At 38.5% G+C, this 23523-nt stretch overlaps 1 protein-coding gene and 1 long non-coding RNA gene across 5 annotated transcripts; one reads left to right on the forward strand and one right to left on the reverse strand.

Moving 5' to 3' along the window:
- The first annotated feature begins 9351 nt into the window (after positions 1 to 9351).
- Positions 9352 to 12534, forward strand: LOC141679128 (uncharacterized). 4 transcript variants are annotated; one of them, XR_012558044.1, is made up of 9 exons: positions 9352 to 9699; positions 9797 to 9876; positions 10818 to 10940; positions 11044 to 11088; positions 11196 to 11356; positions 11449 to 11612; positions 11714 to 11825; positions 11923 to 12093; positions 12304 to 12534. It is a non-coding gene; the product is annotated as an uncharacterized LOC141679128 (long non-coding RNA). The 4 variants fall into 4 exon arrangements; XR_012558043.1 differs by having other exon boundaries at positions 11717 to 11825; XR_012558042.1 differs by having other exon boundaries at positions 11717 to 11825; positions 11964 to 12093.
- A 2594-nt stretch (positions 12535 to 15128) lies between these two features.
- On the reverse strand, positions 15129 to 17677 carry LOC141679206 (uncharacterized). The gene is made up of 5 exons (XM_074485714.1): positions 17429 to 17677; positions 16889 to 17308; positions 16601 to 16817; positions 16074 to 16156; positions 15129 to 15836 (listed from the first exon to the last, which is right to left on the reverse strand). The coding sequence occupies exons 1-5, from the start codon at positions 17675 to 17677 to the stop codon at positions 15129 to 15131; spliced, it is 1677 nt and encodes a 558-aa protein (XP_074341815.1).
- Positions 17678 to 23523: the final 5846 nt, after the last annotated feature.

Consider the following 23523-nt stretch of genomic DNA (forward strand, 5'->3'; position numbering starts at 1 on the left):
ATATACAGTTATAAACTGGAACTTTGTGTATATTATGCATGGAAGAGGACTTCCCATATTTTGAAAAGTATATATGTATATATATATATATACTGAATATTTTGCGACTTCATGACATTAAGATATCAACTTGGTTCATTTATTTTGACCAAGACTTTCATGAGTACTATGAGAAGGCTCATATATTGTTAATCATTATACATATTATTTTGGTGGGCTTGCTGCTCACCCTTGCTTTATTTCTTCATCACACAACAACAGTTAGGAAAGATGGCCAGAATCCAGCAGACCCAGCGCAAGCGCGTGGGAAGCGTCCCGCATCTTCCCGTTGATGTTGTAGCTGCTATAGCTGCAGAGGTAGATCTATTGTAGATCAGACCATCTACTTTTGAGAATCAATTATGTATAATTATAACTTGTAGCAGATAATGGCAATTAACTGTAAATTTATCAAGTAATCATTTTGGGTTCTAATAACTTTTAAATTATGGATTCAAAGACTTGTACTTATTTAAATTTCATCTCTGAGACTATAACGGGTTGTGGTGTGTGTTAGTGTGGGGTCACAGCATAAGGTTATTTATTATTAATTAAGTGAAGTGATATTGTGGAAAGAAAGACTGTGACGACCCGGATCCCTGACCCCGGATCTGCGGGTGTTACAGTGAAGCTCATGGGAGCCCAGTCCATTGCTTCGGTATGCTTTTTTGCTTTCTAATTTTAACCATCTCCTTTTTTTGAAGCTTAAACCTTACCTTGCCTTATGCTTATTCTTGTTTCAGACTAATGCTCATTTCCAAGCGGCTGTTCGGCATGCTGAATCTTGGAAGAAGCCTTCGGAAAAATCCGATAGGGCCTTAAGGAAGCAGAAGGTCATGCATACGGCTTTGGAGATGAAGATGAAACACAAGGATGAGGAACTTTCTGAAGCCAATGCGGAGTTGGTGAAGATCAAGGTTAAACGAGACAGAACGATCGACGGTTAGTCAGAGACAGACAAGTTTGCTCAGATCATGCGAGTTAAGGACCATACAGTATTTTCCGAGTTTTTTAGGACTGGTTGGGATACGGCCCTTGGGACCGTGAACGATGCCTGTCCGGATATTAACCCGACGGACTACCCTTGTCTAGATGATGAGGCTTTACTATAAAGGTTTCAAACCCACGTAGTCGTCTCTGAGGATATCCCTTATACCCAGCTTCTTCCCTCTTCAGAGTCATCTTCTAGACTTATTACGGAGGATCCCAGCTCTTCTGCGAGCGAGACTGCCACCTCAAAGACATCGAGTGAGAGCGGGGGAGACGATGATATGGATGCCGAGGATGCTTCTGCCTCTTAGAGATTTATCGGCCCCGCGTGGCTAGTTTATTTATACTTATTTATGCTCGAGACTTGTAGTTTCTTTATTTACTGAACTTTATTGTCCCTATATTTATCTACACTTAGTTTTCTTATTATCATTATATGTTTTGTAGAAATTAATGTTATATATCTAAAACTTCATAAACTTCATAAATCCTTGGGATCCATCCCTTACATAGATTTTTGTAAGCTAAAATTGAAATAAAAATCCTATTGAACGCAAATATAAAATCCTAAGCAAGCAAAGCTTCATGGTGCTTTTGAACCTTGTTGCTACTTTAATAAGTAAGCACTTTCTTTCCAACGAACTATATATAATAGGTTTTCAGGTTCTGAGCATGCCAAGTCCTTGGTACTTCATCACCATCCATAGTTTCCAACTTGTTGGATCCTCTTCCTTGAACATTTTTAATCTTGTACGGCCCTTCCCAATTTGGGGCGAGTTTTCCTCTTTGTCCAACTCCAGAAGCTTCCACCTTCCTTAAGACCAAATCACCTTGCTTAAAAAACCTTTCTTTCACCCTTAGGTTATAATAAAAGGAAGCTTTTTATGATATTCCATAATATTTGCATGTGCTTCATCCCGCACTTCATTTATTAAATCCAGGGCTAACCTTTGCCCCTCCTCATTTTCATCAGCATTGTATGCTTGGATTCTTGGAGATGAATGTGATATCTCCACTGTAACGACCGCTTCTGCTCCACATGCTAACATAAATGGTGTTGCTCCTGTAGTGACTCTACAAGTGGTCCTGTAATCCCAAAGTATCGGAAGTATCTCATCTACCCAATTATTCCTGGATTTTTCAATCCTTTTCTTTAATCCATCCAGAATAATTCGATTCACCACTTCTGCTTGCCCATTGGCCTGGAGATGAGCTACGAAAGTGAACTGTAACTCAATCTCATTCTCCTCATAACACTTCCTAAATTTCTCATTATTGAGTTGTGTTCCATTATCAGTTACCAAGATGCGAGGAATTCCATATTTGCACATGATGTTTTCCCACAGGAATTGTGCAACTTGCTTGGTTGTAATCTTGGCTAAAGGCTTGGATTCGATCCACTTAGTGAAGTAATCAATAGCCACAATCAAAAACTTTCTTTGCGATGTGGCCATGGGGAAAGGCCCGAGAATATCTATTCCCCACATAGCGAAGGGAAAGGGAGAGTTCATAGAAGTCAGCATCTTGGGGGGTTTTCGGACAACTGTGTATGCTTTTGGCAACAATCATACTTTTTCACATAGTCTTGGCATCAACCATCATTTCCGGCCAATAGAAGCCTAAATGAGTTATCTTGTGTGCAAACCTTCATGTACTTCTTCAAGGGCCAAACGCGCCTCACCGTGCCTCAAGCATCTCATGTAGAGAACCACATAAGATCACTTGTATAAAAGTTCATCAATCAAAGAGTACCTCGGTGCTCGTACCGCCAACTTTCGTGCTTCCATCACATCAGTCGGGAGCCAACTAGTTTGGATATGGGCCTTAATGGGGTCTATTCATGATTTTCCCAGCCCTATAGGGGCAACAAGCTTAACATCAATGCTGCATGTTTTCAAAACATGAAAGTACATGCTCCCAGAACTTTCTTCTACCTCCGATGAGGTGAACTTGGACAATGCATCGGCCTTAGCATTTTCCTCTCTCAGAATGTGCTCAATATGACACTCATTGAATTAAGTCATCACAGCTCTCACCAGGCGTACATACTTTGCCATTGTTTCGTCTCTTGCTTCGAACTCTTCCTTGACCTGGGATATCACAAGTTTCGAATCTCCACAAACTTTCAAGTATTTGAACCTCAACGATCCTGCTAGGCCAATGCCAACTATTAGAGCTTTATACTCAGATTTATTATTTGTAGTTGGAAAATTTAACTTCATAAAATTACCCATCAGGGCTTTGTAAGACTAGCCCTGCTCCACTCGAATTTGTTTTTGATGCTCCATCAAAATAGAGAACCCATAATTCCTTGTCCTTGATATGTTCTCCTTCATTCTCCTCTTTTTCCTCCATGCCCTGAGGTACAGTATCTTCCTACCCCCAGACTTCTTGATTGGGGATGGTACATTCAACCACAAAGTCAGCCAAGGCCTGGGCTTTTATCGCCGTTTGTGGCTTAAAGTTAATGTCAAATTCCCCCAGTTCTATTGCCCATTTAATCAGTGTTCCACTAGCTTTAGGACTGTGAATAATATTTCTCAAAGGCTGATTTCTTAGTACCTCAATATTGTGAGCTTGGAAGTAAGGACGCAACTTCCATGAGGCCATCATCAAGGCTAAAGAACACTTTTCAATAGTCGAATAATTCAAGTCAGCCCTATTTAGAATCTTACTGACATAGTATATAGGCTTTTGGATTTGAAGTTCCTCCATAATCAATACGGTGCTCAAAGCATTTTTTGAAACGGCCAAATATAAGTACAAAGTTTCATTAAGAATTTGTTTGGCAAACAGCGGTGCTTGAACCATGTACTTCTTCAAATCCTCAAATGCCTCTTGGCTTTCATCAGTCCATGCAAAATCTTTCACTTTCTTCAAAGCCTTAAAGAAGCGCAAACACTTGTCCCCAGACTTGGAGATGAATCGACCCAAAACTGCAACTCTTCTAGTAAATTTTTGAACATCCTTTACGAAACATGGAGGTTCCATGTCTAAGATGGCCTTATCTCTTCTGGGTTGGCCTCAATTCCCCTTTTAGGGACCATCAATACTAAAAAAATTCCAGATCCAACTCCGAAAGCACACTTTGCAGGGTTTAACATTATTTTGTGGTATCTCAGGACCTCAAAAGCTTCCCTCAAAAGGGATATATGATCAGTCTTCACAAGACTCTTGACTAACATGTCATCTACATATACTTCCATAGTTTTCCCAATAAGATCTTTAAAGATCTTATATAACAACCTTTGGTAGGTAGCTCCTGCATTCTTGATACCAAATTCCACAACAAGATTACAAAAAAGACCAAAGTCAGTGATGAATGCTACCTTTGGGATGTCATCCTTATGCATCTTGATCTGATTATAACCGTTGATCCCATCCATAAAGCTTAGCATCTCATGACCCGCAGTTGCATCTTTCGGAGTATCTATCCTTGACAGAGGGAAACAATCCTTTGGGCATGCATCATTCAGATCAGTGAAATCGACACACATTCTCCACATTCTATTAGCCTTCTTTACCATTATAGGAATTGATAACCACTCCGGAAACTGTATCTCTTCAATGAAACCAGCCTGTAAGAGCTTCTCCACTTCTTGCTTGATGGATTCCTGCCTTTCAGGGGCAAAACTCCTTTTCTTTTTCTTCAAGGTCTTCCATTTAGGATCCACATTTAACTTATGAGTGATCAATTCCTGGTCTAGGTCTTCAATAGTCAAGACCTTCCCCCTACTCCATTTGCCCTCAATGAGGCTACATAACTGCTTCTGGCCATCTTTTGGTCTCCCCTTTCTTCTCCTATTCCGTCTCTTGTTGGAAACTTGATCACGAAATGGTAGGACGAGGGGACTGCCTTGAAGGCATGTATACCCGTCCTTCCCATGATCATATTATATGTTGATCCAGCCTTCACTACCACAAAGTTTAACATCTGCGTGGCTTGTTTCGGCTCCTGACCCATTGTTAGAGGTAGCTTAATTATCCCTTCTACAAGGCATCCGACTCCAGCGAAACCATATATCGGCATATCAGTTGGGGTTAATTGAGAGTCATTATAACCCATCCTTATGAAGGTATCATAGAGTAAGATATCTACCGATACTCCATCGTCTACAATGACTCTTTTTACCTGGCTGTTCCCTATTACGGGTGTTACGACTAGTGGATCGTCATGGGGAAACTTAACCCCTTCCAAGTCAAAATCATCAAATATAATTGCTACTCCTGTCCTAGCCCTTTTAGGAGCTTCCCCCACTATATGCATGACTTCTCTAGCATATGCTTTCCTTGAGTTTTTAGACGAACCAACAGCAGTTGGTCCTCCAAAGAGTGTGTTTATTACTGGCCCTCGGGATTGAGGATTTCGCCCCTGATCATCTTGGTCCCTCCTATGATCATCAAAGTTCCTTCTTCCACTATTTTTTTCTCCTCTTTTTTACGTCTCCATTATACTTACTCAATTTCCCTTTTCGGATAAGGAATTCAATTTCATCCTTCAGTTGTCGGCATTCATCGGTGTCATGACCAGCATCCTTGTGAAATCAACAATATTTTCCCTTATCTAGCTTAACAGGATCAGCCTTCAGAGGCTTAGGCCAGCGAACATCCTTATCTCTCTCAATCTCCATCAAAATTTGGCTCATAGGAGAATTCAACCTAGCAACTCAATACGATTTTTCCAGTCCCTCCATTATTTAGGGTTGAGTCAATGTCTTTATCAACCCCAGGGTACTTGTCCTTTGCATTGTATTCTTGATCAGTCTTTCGCTTCTTACCACCAACGGGCTCATTGTTCACTATTCGCTGTAATTCTAACGCGAGAATACACGCAAGAGTACGCGATCACATGTAGTATAAGATATAAGTCAGGTTCATTCTCACAGGGACTGGTTTAGGTTAATTTTAGATTATGCACTTATGCAACAATGTATGGTTATCGTTCAATGCTAAGACAAGTAAAAAATTGAGTTTTGATTTAACTAAGAGATTATACTAAATAACATTAACTAAGAGAATTAAGATTGAATTACTTATATGAGAATAAACATGGGATTCTAACTTCATTAAATACTTCATTCAAAGTTTATGTTCTTTTACCTTTGACAACTAATCAGATAACATGAAACTAATATACGTTAATTTTCGTTATACGTATACCCTACTATCAAACATCCACAATTAAGATAGAAGTTGAATATACACCAATTATGCATAGTCCCTATATGTCTATAAAGATTGAAAATATAACGGGTTTAAGAGAAAATTATCTATCGTGATTACATAGGGTGAATAAGATGGTTAAAATTACTCACGAATTATGCATGTCAATTCATACATAAACCTATGCTAGCACGGCAAGTTCTAAACCTCTATATTCACTTTCGCTTCAATAGAGATTAACAAACAATCTTAGATGTTAGCTACGCATCAAAGATGAATAAGCACAACCAAACTAGGAAATCATAAATTACTACACACAAAGGATTATAAAATAATTAACTATTGAAATCCATAAATAAATCCATTAGAACCCCATGACAACGATTAGTTCATAATCGAACTCATCGTCACCATGGGTTCCAATGAAAACATGATAATAAACAATATAAGAGTATTAGGGTTCAAAGACAAATCGAAAACAAGCATCAAAGTATCAACTATATTGAAGAATAAAAAAGTCTTCTTCTCCGTAATCATCTTATGCTCTCTAGGTCTTCTCAATGCTCTCCCTTCGCTCCTTGTTATTAAAAATGAATTATTATTGGCTTATATATGCTTCTGGATGACCTGGGCCCTCAAAATCATCAAATTCAAGTCAAATCAGGATTCTGGCTCAGGATTCTGGCGCGGCCGACCCACACTCCGTGCGGGCGCGCTGGCTTTCTGATCCTTGGCTCCATTTCTTATTTTTGCTGCAGTTTGAGTTCCATTCATCCAATTTCAGTGAATCAACAATCCACGCGAAGCTATCGAAATGCTCTTCAACATGAACATGGCTTAGGCTTCCAATTATGATCTATTTTCAGCATATTTTCTTGAAAAGCTCATTTATTCATCCAGCTAATGCATGTAATGCAAAAACACAAAAACACATAAAAAATACCAATAACTTGAGTCCAAAACACCAACTTAAGCCTGTAATGAAGTGTTCGAAGTAGATGTAAAATCCACTTATCATTCACTACCGTCTTTTTCAAACTTTTCTCCACCTTGATATACTTCTCGGCCCTATCTTGGAGTTGCAACATGCTTTCAGGGGGGCGCTTAGCTAAGGACATCTTGAAAAACTCGTCCTTAGTCCATTGCTGCAGTGCTATCATTTCTACCTTGTCGTCAAGATCCGGGACCTTTAAGGCTTCTTTTGTGAAACGATTCAGATAGTCTCTTAGGGACACCTTCGCTCTTTGCACAATGCCCATGAACGAAGCTGAACTTTTCTCATGCACTCTGCCACTAATAAATTGCTTGATGAAAGCTTTGCTCAAATATTTGAAGGATCCAATCGAGTTTGGGGGTAGATGGTTGTACCACCTTTGAGCCATACCCGACAGGGTTTGAGTAAAGGCCCGACACTTACTAGCGTCATTCACGGGCTGTAACAACAGGGCATTAGAGAACGTCATGACATGATTAGCAGGATCGCCAGTACCATCATATGCTTTGATGGTGGGCATCTTGAACTTCCTTGAGATGCGGACATTCATTTTCTCGTCAGTGAATGGTGGTTTTGGATCATCAGGATCTCCTAGGGGCATTAAATCACTTGGATCAGCCCTTGGGGCAATAACCTTTCTTGGTACTGGACCATCCAGGTCTATGATTAGAGGAAACTCTCTTTGTCTCGCAAAAAGTGGAGGTCTTGGGATCAGGTGCACCTCCAGGTCACGCTTCAGCCTTTGGATCTCAACTTCATGAGTCATGATCCTTTCTTGAACATCTTGGGTATTCGTCCATTGAGTGCTCCTTGGCCGCTGGTTGGTACTAGGCATCGGCTCTTTAACAGCACGCCTCCTCCTTGGAGCGACCTCGTCGTCCGATGATTTGGAGTCTCTATCAGAATAGGGCCCAGAGAATTCTCGATCCTCTGGGATAGGAGCCAATCCACGTATGTATTGGAGCGTCTGCCCTTGTTCTTCACTCTGGTTAGAGTGTTCATTTCCTCCAACCTCGGGGTATAGAGGCATCCCGCAAGGGGGGTGGTTAGTGGTCACGATCGTTGAGTACTCATACCCAGCGGGCCAGTTGAGGGTTCACAGGTGCATCTAGTTGCTGAAATTGAGGATTTGTCCCTTGAGGAGCCAGGGGATTCATCCCTTGTGGCTGAGCCTCGGTTGCCCCTACTGGGGTTCCTCCTTGGATGGGGGCATATGTCGAGTGCGGTGGTACCTCTACCACCACTAACATAAAAAGTGCCATATGCGTCACCTCATTTGTGGTTGTTATATGAAAAGAGACATATTAAGTGATTTTATACGCCTATTTAATATTTGACAGACACATATACAAGAAAAATACATGATTATGCGACTGTTATTGTATATCAGACATATAAACCTGCTTTATATGGCTGTTACATAATAATAGGTGTCACCTCTTTAATACCAGATGCATAAAGTCGAATAAAAATTAAACGAAAACTAACCACACGTTTTACAAATTGAAAATCCCCAATTGAGTACAACCACAATTGTTACGCGACCTCTACATACAAACCGCCTATTTACTCAATTCCATTCTACGATTCCATCAAAACTGGGGCCTAATTCTTCCGATAGATCCCTAATTTCAATACGTGTTCTTCATAGAAGTTAATCCTAATTAAAAGTCGTGCGTTCAAAAGTTGCTTAACTAATGAGTGAGTAGTTTATTGCCCTTATCTCCATCTTCATGATGATAAGTCTTGGGTCCCCCGTCTCTCTCTGTATACACCTGCATCTCTCTCTCTCTCCCTTTCTCTCTCTCTATCTCTCTCTCTCTCTCTCCCCCCTCTGTATACACCTGGATTTTTATATTTATGATTAGTTTATGTATGTGTATATATGTAATAATATATATTTGATTACTTTGTGTTATAATTTGTGGGTGTAGTTGTTAATACCCAGTTCGTCTTTTATAATATGATTTGTTTGTGTGTTTTAGTTTATATTGACATTGAAATTTTAAACCACTATTATAGGGTTCTAAGTTACAATTACAAGTGTTGAGTACTTAAAATATACGAAGATCTTACTTGGAAATACTTGAGCAAGTACAAGTTCGTCCGTGTTTGATTATAAAACGTTAAAAAACCAAGATCTAGATCATTTTCTAGTTTGAAACAATATGAATAGAACTCAAAAATACAACATTACATGATAAAATTACAAGGGAATTAAATCTGAGTTTTAATTAATCTCAAGGCCAAGCATGAAGTCAAAAATTTCTTCATGACGCCAATTTATTGCTGATGTTGTTTAAATTGCCGTCCATGAGTCATATTCTAGGATACAATTAATTACAATCATACTAATTATGAACCTGATGAGTGTCTCTTATTCTTCCGATTTTTTAATATTATAAACTACAAAGTGCTCCTCCTAGCCTTAACCTCTAGAAATTTTTTTGTCAAGTGGTACCGGTAGGGCTACACTAAATGTGTTTATTCTACTATGGAGGATACGAAACCAGGTAAGGATTATCAAATAAATGATATCACTCATGTCCTATGTGTAGAAGACTTTATCCGTTTTCTAATACAGGAAATATAATTTTTTGTTTTTCTCAGGTGCGTGAATGGGCATATAAATATCATCAGAAACACAGACTATAACATCTAATTCACAATGGCTAGATGGAGTACAACAGGTTTGAAACTCCATGTACTACTCTTTGAACAAGAGTTGATAGAGTAGTGTCAATGGAGTTGTTTAGAACTCTACAATTGAATGCATCTGGACGGTTTATTTTCTAAATTTTTTCTAAGCTAATATAGACCAGCTCCCTTATTCCCTGCTCTCCCATCTCTATTTTTCAAATTTCTAAATTTTATGTTATGTGTTTGTGTGTTGTAGTCAAAAGAACTCTGTAATTACACTTACAACTTTGTGGACTTTAACTCTTTAAAATAACTAGTACGAGTCGATGACTAATGATATCACTTGCATCTGGATTTCAGGTATTAGTCGATGACTAGTTAAGAGACCTGCAAACTACTAAATTTTAGGTTAGGATTGATGTTATATATAAAAATCTATTTAGATTCTATCAAATTTCATTTTATAATTTTTTATTTGATTTATTTTTATTTTCTAATGTGCCTGTTTTAAAGTATGAGAGTAATGATTGCAATTAAGCTTTTTATAGAAGTTGGTCAATTATTAGGTTCAAGCAGTTGGTTGCTTTATGATGTTGGGTTTTGTGTTATAAAATTTGATAATACAAGTAAAATTTATTAATTTTGCTACACTTTTCTGTTCTGTATTATAGGTTGGTGGATCAATATCAGTTGTAGATACTAGAGACTTGACTGGTTAATCATTTTCGGATTATGAATCTTGGTTTAACATTTTTAACCCGAGTCTTTCATGATTTATAAGTCCAGGTCAACTTTATTATATTTTTCCTAGCCAGAAGCCAAATTAATGCAATATTAGTGTTGCATCAAATCTTTACTCATTAAGAGTGTGTGCCTACTTTCTGTTGTTTAAATGATCGAGAAAATCTGCATTTTGTTATTCAATTTTTGTCTGTGTATATAGTGTTAGTGATGATATATCCAACTAAATGGTCTATATTTCATGTTACAGGATGACATGGAAAACTTTGGAGATGTTGGAGACATTGAATCATTTTGTCCAATGATGACAGACATAGTTTATATGGCATGATAAAACAAAATCTTACTGAACATAAAACTGAGTCTTCCAAAGGTAATGAAATGATGTATCTTGTTGAATATGTTTTATACTTCTATTAAGTGAACTGTTTTGCATAATGTTGTTGACGTTATCATGTTTTCACCCCTATTTTCAGGATTCTCATGTGAAGCTGTTAGCTGGTGTAGGGCATGACGAGAACGTAAGGAGTAATGTTACAATAAATTCCAAAGCTTATTAAATATGTTTTTTTCATCGTGAAGATGTAGGAAAAAATATATTTCTAAACAGTTGGTTCTTATATAATAGGCTGTACTTTGGAACATGGACACGTTGCAAACAGAGAGCACTCCCGAAGAACAGCATTTGAACACCAGTTGTTGATTATAGATGTCTGTTTTAGGCCAAATTCAAATCAGCTGGTGATGACTTTATTTGACAAGTCTATGAGTTTGTGGGATGCACCCAATGTAATTTTTTATAATCACTTGTGTACACTTATTTATAAATCTGAAAACTATTTAACCTTAAAACGAACATATGATATTTAAATATATTTCAGCATCTTGCAGCCAGGCTATTGTTCGCATGCTTATACTGGGCACATCTGTCATGTTATATCCTTTGACTTCCATCCCTAGGAGAATGAAGTAATTTTTTTGCGATAGTAACAATGAAATTTGTTATTGGAATCTCAGTCCATTTTCATGTACTAGAGTTTCAAAGGTTGGTTTCTGAATTATTAATGGCTTTCTTATCACCCTCAATTGAATTTTTTTAAGTAATAAGTTGTTATTTTTATGTTTCTATAAATTGCTCTCATGTAGCAGGGTCACAAGTGCGATTTCAACCAAGAAGTGGCTGTCAACTAGCCGCAGTGTCAGATAAATTCATGTCCATCTTTGAGTTGAAACTGACATGCAAATGAATTCTTTTCAGGTTAGTCATTTGATCTTATTTTATTTTCTTAACCAAACGTTTAAAAACTTTTGCTGGTTGTATAAACTGTGCATCTCTTCTTCTTTACTTTTTACAGGATTGACTTGTCCCTGTTTTAAACTTGAACTATCTTATCAGGGACACACAAATGTCATTAACTACCTATGATGGGATCTAAATGGTGATTTTTTGGCTTCTGTCTGTGAGGACTCTGTAAAGGTTTGGACCTTAACTTCCAGGGAATGCACTCATGCTCCTTCATGACCGTGTATGGTTCAAGTGTTTAAATTTTTTATTCTCTGTTAGATTAATGATACTTGATTTTACTACTTAAATTTTCTTTTATGATTTTTATAACTAATCAGCAAGAGCATGATAATTTTGTTATTCTTTCAGTTGACTTTATTATTTAAAATTCTTCAATTCTTTTATAGAAGTACTAATTTTAGAATACTTAAGTTATCAATTTTTATAATAGGACCTGCTTTGATATTTTTGAGGTTATGAGGGGATGCTATTAGATTTGTCAACATATGCGGTGCACTGATCGGAACGGATGGGTGCAATGGTTGAGAAGTTGTGTTAATGACTACAATAACATGATTATTTACAAAATATTGTACTTTTGTGGAATAAGTTAAAATGTTAGTTTTTGTTAATTGGGAGTACAACTCTATTTTTCCCCGTTATACTTTTTGTATTGTTGGGATTGAGATGTATATTGATTTGCATTTTATAACCAAAAAATTGGAATGTATTCTTGCATTTACAGGTGGTAGCTGCAATTTTTTTTAAAAAATAAATCCGTTTGTATCTGTTCTTGTAGAACAAATATATAAAGGGAACATATTGTGTCTTTTTTGGATTTTATACGTCTGTTATGGGCAGATTCATAAAAAAATTTATGCGTCTGTTAAAAGTAGTAGACACAAATGTTCACACCTTGTGCGTCTGTTTTATGTAGTATGCGTATGTCAGGAACAAACACAATAAATTATATGCGTCTGTTGCCCAACAGTCACAGATACTATCTACCTGATACGACTCCTCCATACGCGTATATTGAGAGCAGACGCAAATAACTCTTTTTAACAGACGCGTATGACTATTTTTGTACTAGTGCACTGATGCGATTGTTCGCGATGGTACAAGAGTGTCTGTTCCATTATTGTTTGTGCTCCGTGTGTTCACCATGGTTGTTGTTATTTTTCCACAGACGGCGTCAAATATTATGGGTAAAAAAACTAGGGTGTATTTAATGTTAGGATTCATGAGCTTCAAGACTTTTATTTGACTGCTCTCGTGTTTCGTGACTCAATCTGCCTTCATAAGATATCTACGTACCTTGCTGTGTGTTAAAGATCAAGTCAGAAACGTAGTTCTTGGTTTGTATGCTGAGACCCCTTATATAGACATGAGATGCCATAAATTGGATTATGGTTAGGATACTTGGTGGACAAGTGTCAGACTTAGAGTGAATTTTAGAGTCCTAGAATGCAGGAAATTGATTACTTGTCCCATGAGGTTTCTTGGAGGCCAATCTCCAAGGAATTGTATCCTTATTTGGATTTTACTTGTGAGGTATTTTTACCCATATTAATTAATTACAAAATTAATTAATATTTAGGGTTTTGGGCCCCTTTAAATGGGCTTTATTTGCAGCCCAAACCGGATATAATTTATACACTATTAATTAAGCAATCAGAATTTATTTTATCCCCTATCAATAATCATACAAATAGATTTTTTCCAATAGATCTCAAAATTCTGTAACAAAAAGAAATACTAAAAAAGTAATTTGAACATTATTAAATCTGATAATTGGTTTCATCATTTCCTCCTATCTGTCAAGTTATTACAAAAATATCGGACACAAATGCTTTAAATTATGTTTTCAAATTAGTAAGTCATAACATTATTATTATTCTCTTTCTAACTGATATAGTAACTAGGAGTTTTTACCCGTTTCGTATAATTCGAGTTTTATTTTTTTTATTTTAATCAAATTTATTATTAATAATTAAAAAATTAGTGCGAATTGTTAGTATAATCTTTTTTTAATTAAATAATTAATATATTAATATAATATAATATAATATAATATAATATATGTTTTTTCGAAATAAAATTGTTATTTGTGCTGAATTGGAAAAAATAGTTTTGTTTTATAATATATTACTCCCTGTCCCATTTTCTATTCAAAATATGTATTCAAAAATGTTAATATGATTAACACTTTTTATCCGTGAATTGAGTTATTAAAAAAATAATTTAAACATGATTACCATTAATAATACAAATATAACATAAAAGATTAAAATAAAATTTAATATAATTTACAAATAAACTTTTTATAAGTATAATTATACATTTTAATGAATAATTTTATATTACACAATTTTAAATTTTATTGTAAATAAATCTTGAAATTTTTATAAATCTAAAGATTACTCTACATTATACTAGCCTCTCAAAATAACACTAAAAATTCTAAAGATTGCATAGGTTCTTTACATTACATGTTATTATTTACCTGGTAACTGGTATAAACAGGTACATGTGAGATTAGAATAATTTAGTAGAGTGCTGCATAAGTGTAGAGTAACAGGGGTCAAGGGCTCAAGTTTTAATTATCCCCACAATCTGCTGCACTTTCTCTAAGACAAATGTACTTATACAGAGTAAATGAATTTTCAGTGGTGAAGTTAGGAATAATTGAAACTTGATTACTCCTGTCCATATTAAAGCTCATTTTAACCTTTCACAACAATAGTTCAGAGGGAGCATAAATAAGTATTCATATCTAAAAAAATCCTTTATAATTAATGTTTTAATTTAAGGGTGATATTTTTTCCTCATAAAGTTATGTGTCTGGAGGTTAGAAAGGAAGGTTAGAGCATCTCCAACAGAACTCCTCATCTCTACTCTAAATATGATATATGATATTGACTCCTAGTGACTTAATATCTCTTATTCTCCAACAATGATTCTCCAACAATGATCTTTATATCTCTTAATTAATTTACTGGTGGTGAAATTAAAAGTGCAACACCTCCATATTAAAGCTCATTTTAACCTTTCACAACAATAGTTCAGCCACGGCGTAAATAAGTATTCATATCTAAAAAAATTCCTTTATAATTAATGTTTTAATTTAAGGGTGATATTTTTTCGTGATAAAGTTATGTGTCTGGAGGTTAGAAAGGAGGGTTAGAGCATCTCCAACAGAACTCCTCATCTCTACTCTAAATATGATATATGATATTGACTCCTAGTGACTTATTTTTGAACGAAGAATATTATTTAAATAGCTAAAGCATCATACACAATACTCTCCAACACCATTTGTGGAGGAAACAAGAAATCATTAGAGCTATTAGTCTTGCAAGGCATCTGAGCTAACAAATGTGCCACTACATTGGCTTGCCTTTTAACAAAGGAAATAGTTAAGTCTGGACGATCATCTACCAGATTACGACATTCCTGAAGGATGTTTCCCACTTCGAGGTAATTTTGAGAACCCTTTGACAGAGCTTGCACAGTGATTAACGAGTCACTTTCAACCGTAATATTGGATACCCCTAACTCCAGTACCCATTTTAACGCTTCCAACACGCCTTCTGCTTCGGCCTCATGAACTGGTACCTCACCAACTTTGCACATGTTCCGAGCTTTACAGAAACGGCCCTCATGATCCCTGAGGACCATGCCCAGCTTAAAACTCGAACTTCCTGGAATTACTGAGGCATCGACGTTGACCTTCAAAGCACCAGGAACTGGTGGAATCCAGTGATTCACTATACGCTGTTGATCATGTCTTCTTGTGTTGGCTCTATTACTCCTCATACGTTGTATATCACGCCACTGACCCACTTGCAGTGTACTCCATTGCATTGCCAACTCTGGAGTCATCACTTTATTTTCTCCAACTTTCATATTTCTAGCCGACCATATACCCCATAACCCAGTGGCAATTAACACCAACTTCTCCTTGTCGTCCACTGCCAACCTCTGGAGTAGCCATTCAGAACAAGACTCTACTCATGATGTATTAATCTCCATTTCTAGTTATTTCCAACACTCTTGAGCGAAATTGCAGTCTAGAAAAATATGTAGCAGATGTTTGACATCATTCATACACATGAGACACATGATAGTGGTTTGTACTTCCTTACTACGAAGCAAATTACGCACAGGCAGAGTGTTTCTGCACAAACGCCATAGAAAAACACGAACGTTATGTGGTACCTCCAAATTCCATAACTTTTTCCATCCTTCATTGTTCTGTTCTAGAAGATGAACACCACAATTATCATACCATAATTTATAGCCTGATTTCACAGTAGACTTACCATCTACCGAGAGTGTCTAAGCAATAAGATCTGAAATCTGATTTTGAGGGATAGGTAAAGCCAAGATAGCATTGGCATCACAATTCGTAAAGAAATTGTTAACCTTTCTAACATCCCATTGTTTAACACTAGGCAGAAACAGATCAGATACTTTTATTCCACACGGTGAATCCATATACGTGTTTTGTACCATATAATTCTCCTTTCCCCTTACCCAAGGATCCTCAAATATTATGATACTCTCACCATCCCATATAACCCACCTGAATCCTTTTTTCAAGAACTCCTTAGCTTGTTACAAGCCAGACCAAATATAACTATCTCCACCTCCACGTCTATCCTCAAATAAACTAGTGTCTGCAAAATACCTTGCCTTGAATACTCTAGCAACTAATGAATTCGGGTTGCTTAAAAAGCTCTAACAGTGCTTTCCAAGTAAAGCAAGATTAAATCCAAGCATATCTCGAAGCCCCAAGCTTCCTGATCCCTTTGACATACACATATTCGACCAAGATAGCCATTTAATCCCTCTACTACCACCTCCACTCGATCCCCACCAAAAGCTGTTCATAATTTTCTTCAGTTCCTTGCATAAAGATTTAGGTAAAATAAAACACGACATAGCATATGTAGGAACAGCCTGAGCAACATTACGGAATTAAGACAGCTTTTTACTTTGTTCCACATCCTCTCTTTTAAGAAATTAAATACCTGCTTCTTGGATCTACCTATAAGTGAAGGCAATCCAAGATATCTTCCTGTGCTCAAGTTATTATGCACCTCGAGAAAACTCTTAATGTCCACCTGTTTATCAACCCTCACATTGGCACTAAAGTAGATCCCGAATTTCTGGAAATTTATTGCCTGGCCTGACTGTTGCTCGTACTGCTGCAGGATCCGTTTAATCTCCCTGACTTCCTCGAGAGATGCTTTATAGAACAAGAAACTTTCGTCTGCAAAGAAAAGATGTGTGACCGCAGGCGCTTGTTGATGTATTTTACAGCCAGTGATTTTACCTTGATCAACAGCGTTCCTTAGAGCACTTGAAAGTCCTTCAACACAAAATAAGAAGAGGTAAGGTGACAACGGGTCACCTTGTCTCAGTCCTCTTAACGGAGTTATGGGACCTATCTGAGAGCCGTTAAAGCTGATAGAATATAAAACTGTAGATACACACAACATTATCCAATCGATCCATCTGGCAGAAAACCCCATCTGATACATTTGATGTCTTAGAAAATGCCGACTTACTCTGTTGTAAGCCTTACTTACGTCTAACTTCAAATCAACACCACCTTCCCTATTTCGAGCTTTCTGTTTCATGTGATGTAATATTTCAAAGGCTACTAGAACATTATCCGAAATAGCCCGTGCGGGGACAAAAGCGGACTGGTTTTCAGAAATAATACCTGGCAAAATCACACGAAGACTGTTTGAGAGAACTTTGGCAATGATTTTATATAAGACATTGCAGAGGGCGATTGGACGCAAATCTTTCATGGAATTTGCATTGTCTTTCTTTGGTATCAGGACTAGCAGCGTATCATTCAATTTTGTAGGAAAAGTAACGTTCTTCAACCAATTGACACAGCACTGAAATACATCTCTCCCTAGCAAAGCCCAAAATTTTTTATAGAATGCAGGATTTAAACCATCCGGACTGCACTTTTGTCTGGATGCATTTGTGATAGGGATAAATAAATCCCGATTACATAATTAAGTATTCCAGTAATTATAAATGGTTTGGGCTACAAGGCCCAATAAGAAGATGTATGACATTCAGACCAAAAAGGTCAACACATTGATCAGGCCTGATGAACCAGATCAGGCCTGATGGAACAAAGAAGGCCCAAAAACCCTAAATATTAATTAATTTCGTAATTAATTAATAAGGGAAAAATCAGCTATTGAGAAGAGTCCCGATAAGGATATAAATCCTTGCAGATTAGCCTCAGAGGGACCTAAAAGGATAAGGAATCAGTTTCCTACTATTTAGGACCCCAAAGTCCATTCTAATTATGAGACTTGCCCACCAGGTCTCCTATATCAAGTCCAATTCAAGGACTACCAGCATCTATATAAGGGGCCTCACCCCACAAATCAGAACTATATTTTTTGGCCTTCTAATTCACAGAGATACGTAGGCATCTCGTAAAGGCAGAGTTAAGCTACGAAACACGAGAGCAGCCATTAAAGGCCTTGAGCTTCCGAACCTTAGCAATAAATACAGCAAATAATAACCTTAGTTTTTTATCCATATCATTTGGCGCCGTCTGTGGGAAGCAAAACAATAACTATGGCGAATACACGGAGAATAGTTAGAGCCCTTCGAGGAGGAATACCAACGGGGACAACCCAGGTGATTTCTTCAACTGTGGTGGTACCTCCTCATTCAACTTATGTAACCACGCAAGGAGTAGCCCATATAGGGGCAACTGAACCTCAACAGCAAGGGACGATCCTTTCAGTTACTCAAGGTTGGAGGAAGCGGACATGCTGGGTGAAGTGAAGCACGAGGGCAATCGCCCCCCTACATACGAGGTTTGGCTCCTATCCCTGAGGATAGGGAATTTTCTGGTCCTTACACTGAGAGAGATTCTGAATCTTCGGATGATGAAGTAGCCCCAAGAAGGAGGCGTGCTGGCAAAGAACCGATGGCTGATGGAAGCCAACGTGCTCAAAGTACCCAAGGGGCAAATCCCCAAGAAGTGCAGGAAAGGACCAGGGCTCATGAGGCTGAGATTCAAAGGCTGAGGCGCGACTTGGATGCGTACCAGACCACCAGACCCCAAGCACCTCCTAGAGGGAGAAATCCTCCTCCCATCATAGACCTGGATGGTCCAGTGCAGAGAAGGGCTGTTGTCCCAAGGGCTGACCCAAACAATCTTCTTCCCCTTGGAGATCCTGATGATCCTACTCTACCCTTCACCGAAAATATAATGATTGCCCATATCTCAAGGAAGTTCAAGATGCCAACTATAAAAGATTATGATGGTACGGGAGATCCCGCTAATCATGTTAGAACCTTTTCTAATGCACTGCTGTTGCAGCCCGTGAATGATGCTATCAAGTGTCAGGCCTTTCCTCAAACCCTGTCGGGTATGGCTCAAAGGTGGTATAGTCGCTTGCCCCCAAATTCTATCGGGTCATTCAGAGAATTAAGTCAGGCTTTTATTAAGCAATTCATCAGTGGGAGAGTTCATGAGAAAAGTTCGGCATCTCTTATGAGCATTGTGCAGGGAATAAAGGAATCCTTGACAGATTACCTAAATCATTTCACAAAGGAGGCTTTAAAAGTCCCAGACCTGGATGATAAGGTAGCCATGATAGCATTACAACAAGGAACTAGGGATGAGTTTTTTAAGATGTCCTTGGCCAAACGTCCCCCAAAAGCATGTTACAGCTCCAGGATAGGGCAGGGAAGTATATCAAGGTTGAAGAAAGCATGAGGAAGACCGTAGTGAATAATGAGCCCACGGGAGGCAAGAAGCAGAAAACTGATCTGGAGTATATTGCTAAGGACAAGTATTCTAGAACCGAGCAAAACCCTGATTCAACCCCCAAAAAGGGAGGACCTGGGCAAAAGTTCATTGAATACGCTAAGCTGAATTCTCCTAGAAGCCAGATTTTGATGGAGATCGAGAAAGATAGAGATATTCGTTGGCCTAAGCCTTTGAAGGCTGATCCTGCCAAGCTAGATAAGAGAAAGTATTGCATATTTCACAAAAATGTTGGTCATGACACTGATGAGTGTAGGCAACTGAAAGATGAAATTGAGTTTCTAATTTGAAAAGAAAGATCGAACAAATATACTGGAGAAGGAGGAGATAGAAGCAACAATGTGAGAAGGAACTTTGATGACCGAAGGAGAGATCAAGAAGATCAGGGGGGAAATCCCCAACCTAGGGGACCGGTAATAAATACAATCTTCAGGGGACCGCGCCCCAGAGGGCCTGTGAACACAATTTTTGGAGGACCAACTGCTGCTGGGTTATCCAAGAACTCCAGGAAAGCGTATGCTCGAGAAGTTATGCATATTGTTGGGGAAGCCCCGAAGAGGGCCAGGACAGGAGTAACAATGTCTTTTGATGATTCTGACCTGGAGGGTGTGAAATTTCCCCATGACAATCCGTTGGTCATAACCCCGATAATAGGGAACAGCCCGGTAAGAAGGGTCCTTGTGGATAATGGTGCTTCAGTGGATATTTTGCTCTATGACACCTTTGTAAGGATGGGATATAATGACTCCCAATTGACCCCAACCGACATGCCGATATATGGATTCGCAGGAGTGGAATGCCCCCTAGAAGGGATAATCAAGTTGCCAACAACCATAGGACAGGAACCAAGGCAAGCAACTCAGATGTTGGACTTTGTGGTGGTGAAGGCTAGTTCGACCTACAACGCTATCATGGGAAGAACAGGGATACATGCCTTCAAGGCAGTCCCTTCTTCTTATCATTCAGTTATGAAGTTCCTGACTCGAGATGGGATTGGAGAAGAAAGAGGAGATCAAAAAATGGCTAGAAGCTGCTATGTGGCCTCTTTGAGGGCAGATGGAGTTGGGGGGCAGGTTCTTCCTATTGAAGATCTGGATATTCGAGAAAATGATGAGAAAAGGGGAAAGCCAACAGAAGACTTGGTTTCAATTCCTTTGGCCCCCGAAGATCCTGGGAAGGTGACTTTTATTGGAGCAACGCTCGGGGAGCCTTTTAGAGGGAAGTTGGTTAAATTTTTGCAAGAAAATAGTGATGTTTTTGCATGTTCAGCGGCTGATATGCCAGGCATAGACCCGGAATTGATTACTCACAAGCAGAATGTGGACCCAAATCGGAAGACGGTAAAACAAAAGAAAAGAAGTTTTGCTCCAGAAAGGCAAGAAGCTATAAAACAGGAAGTGGAGAAGCTCTTGGAGGCTGGTTTCATTGATGAGATTCAATTTCCTGAGTGGTTAGCAAACCCTGTAATGGTGAAGAAGGCTAATGGAAAATGGAGGATGTGTGTAGACTTTACTGATCTAAATGATGCCTGTCCTAAGGACTGTTTTCTGTTACCAAGGATTGATACCTTGATAGATGCCACTGCTGGGCATGAAATGCTGAGCTTTATGGATGGATTTAGTGGATACAATCAGATCAAGATGCACAAGGACGACATCCCAAAGGTATCATTCATCACTGACTTTGGTGTTTATTGTTATCTTGTTATGGTATTTGGTCTCAAGATTGCAGGAGCCACCTATCAAAGGTTGGTAAATAAAGTTTTTAAGGATCTTATTGGGAAGACTATAGAAGTCTATATTGATGACATGTTAGTCAAGAGTCTAGTAAAGACTGATCATATAGCCCATTTGAGGGAAGCCTTTGAGGTCCTGAGGTACCACAAGATGATGTTAAATCCTACAAAGTGTGCTTTCGGAGTAGGGTCTGGAAAATTTTTGGGATTAATGGTCTCCAAGAGAGGGATCGAGGCTAACCCCGATAAAATAAAGGCAATCCTGGACATGGAACCGCCAAAAACTATCAAGGATGTTCAGAAGCTCACAAGAAGGGTTGCTTCTTTGGGACGATTCATCTCTAAGTCAGGAGACAAGCGCCTATCATTCTTTAAGTCACTAAAAAACATTAAGGACTTTGTATGGAGTGAGAAAAACCAGAAGGCTTTCGAAGAATTGAAAAAATATATGGCGCAGGCCCCGTTGTTGGCCAAGCCAGTTTTGAATGAAGTTTTATTTTTGTACTTAGCTGTTTCAGAGAGTGCCTTGAGCGCTGTATTGGTTAAGGAGGAACTGAAAGTCCAGAAACCCGTATACTATGTCAGCAAAATTATGCATGGTGCTGAGTTAAATTATTCAACTATTGAGAAATTTGCTCTAGCCTTGGTAATGGCTTCGAGAAAGCTGCGTCCTTACTTTCAAGCTCATCAGATTGAGGTGCTAACGAATTAGCCCCTGAGAAATATCATTCACAGTCCCAAGGCAAGTGGGATATTGATCAAGTGGGCAATATAGCTGGGAGAGTTCAATCTCAAGTATAAGCCACGAACGGCAATAAAAGCCCAGGCACTAGCTGACTTCGTGGTGGAATGTACCATACCCAACCAAGAAGTCGGGGGCAGGAAGATAGCATATCTCAAGACAAGGAAGTTGATAAGGGAGATAAAGAGAAGGTTAGTAAGGAAAAAGAATACTGGGTTCTCTATTTTGATGGAGCATTAAAAACGAATTCAAGTGGAGCAGGTTTGGTTTTACAAAGCCCTGATGGGTTCTTAATTGAGTATGCCATGAAGTTAGACTTCTTAACCACAAATAATGAGGCAGAATATGAAGCTCTGATAGCTGGTCTTGGCTTAGCAGGGACACTTAGAGTCAAGAACTTAAAAGTCTGTGGAGACTCGAAGTTGGTCGTATCCCAGGTGAAGGGAGAGTTTGAGGCAAGGGATGAGACGATGGATAAATATGTCCGCCTCGTAAGGGCTGTGATGACCCAATTTGATGAATGCCATGTTGAGCATATTCCAAGGGAGGAAAATGCTAAGGCAGATGCGTTGTCAAAGTTTGCTTCGTCTGAGATGGAAGAAAGTTCTGGAAGTGTATACTATCGCATTCTGAAAACACCGAGCATTGATATTAAGCTTATGGCTCCTATAGGCCTGGGGACGTCATGGATTGATCCCATTAAGGCTCACATTCAAACCGATTGGTTGCCAAATAATGCTACTGAAGCACGGAAGTTGGCTGTTCGAGCACTAAGATACTCCTTGATAGATGGGATTTTGTATAAAAGATCTATGTAGTTCCTTACTTAAGATGTCTCAGGCCCGATGATGCACGCTTGGCTCTTGAAGAAGTGCATGAAGGTATATGCGGGAAACACTTGGGGGGCAGAGCACTAGCTCACAAGATAACCCGTTTAGGCTTCTATTGGCCAGAAATAATGGTTGATGCCAAAGAGTATGTGAAGAAGTGTGACCGCTGTCAGAAGCATGCACCTGTCGTTAGACAACCCCCCGAGATGCTGACCTCCATCAACTCACCCATCCCCTTTGCTATGTGAGGAATGGATATACTTGGGCCTTTCCCCATGGCCATGGCACAAAGGAAGTTCCTGATTGTAGCCATTGATCATTTTACTAAGTGGATTGAAGCCAAGCCTTTAGCCAAAATCACAACCGAACAGGTTACGCAATTCTTGTGGAAAAATATCATGTGCCGATATGGAATCCCATGCATTCTTGTCACGGATAATGGGAAATAATTTGATAATACAGAGCATCAACGAAGAGCCTTCCTCTATTTTAATAAAAGGGTTAAAGAAAGGTTCTTTTACCAAAGAGGCTTGATCTTA

Source organism: Apium graveolens, chromosome 8 (assembly GCF_009905375.1).
Source record: "Apium graveolens cultivar Ventura chromosome 8, ASM990537v1, whole genome shotgun sequence".
In the NCBI taxonomy this organism is placed as follows: Eukaryota; Viridiplantae; Streptophyta; class Magnoliopsida; order Apiales; family Apiaceae; genus Apium; species Apium graveolens.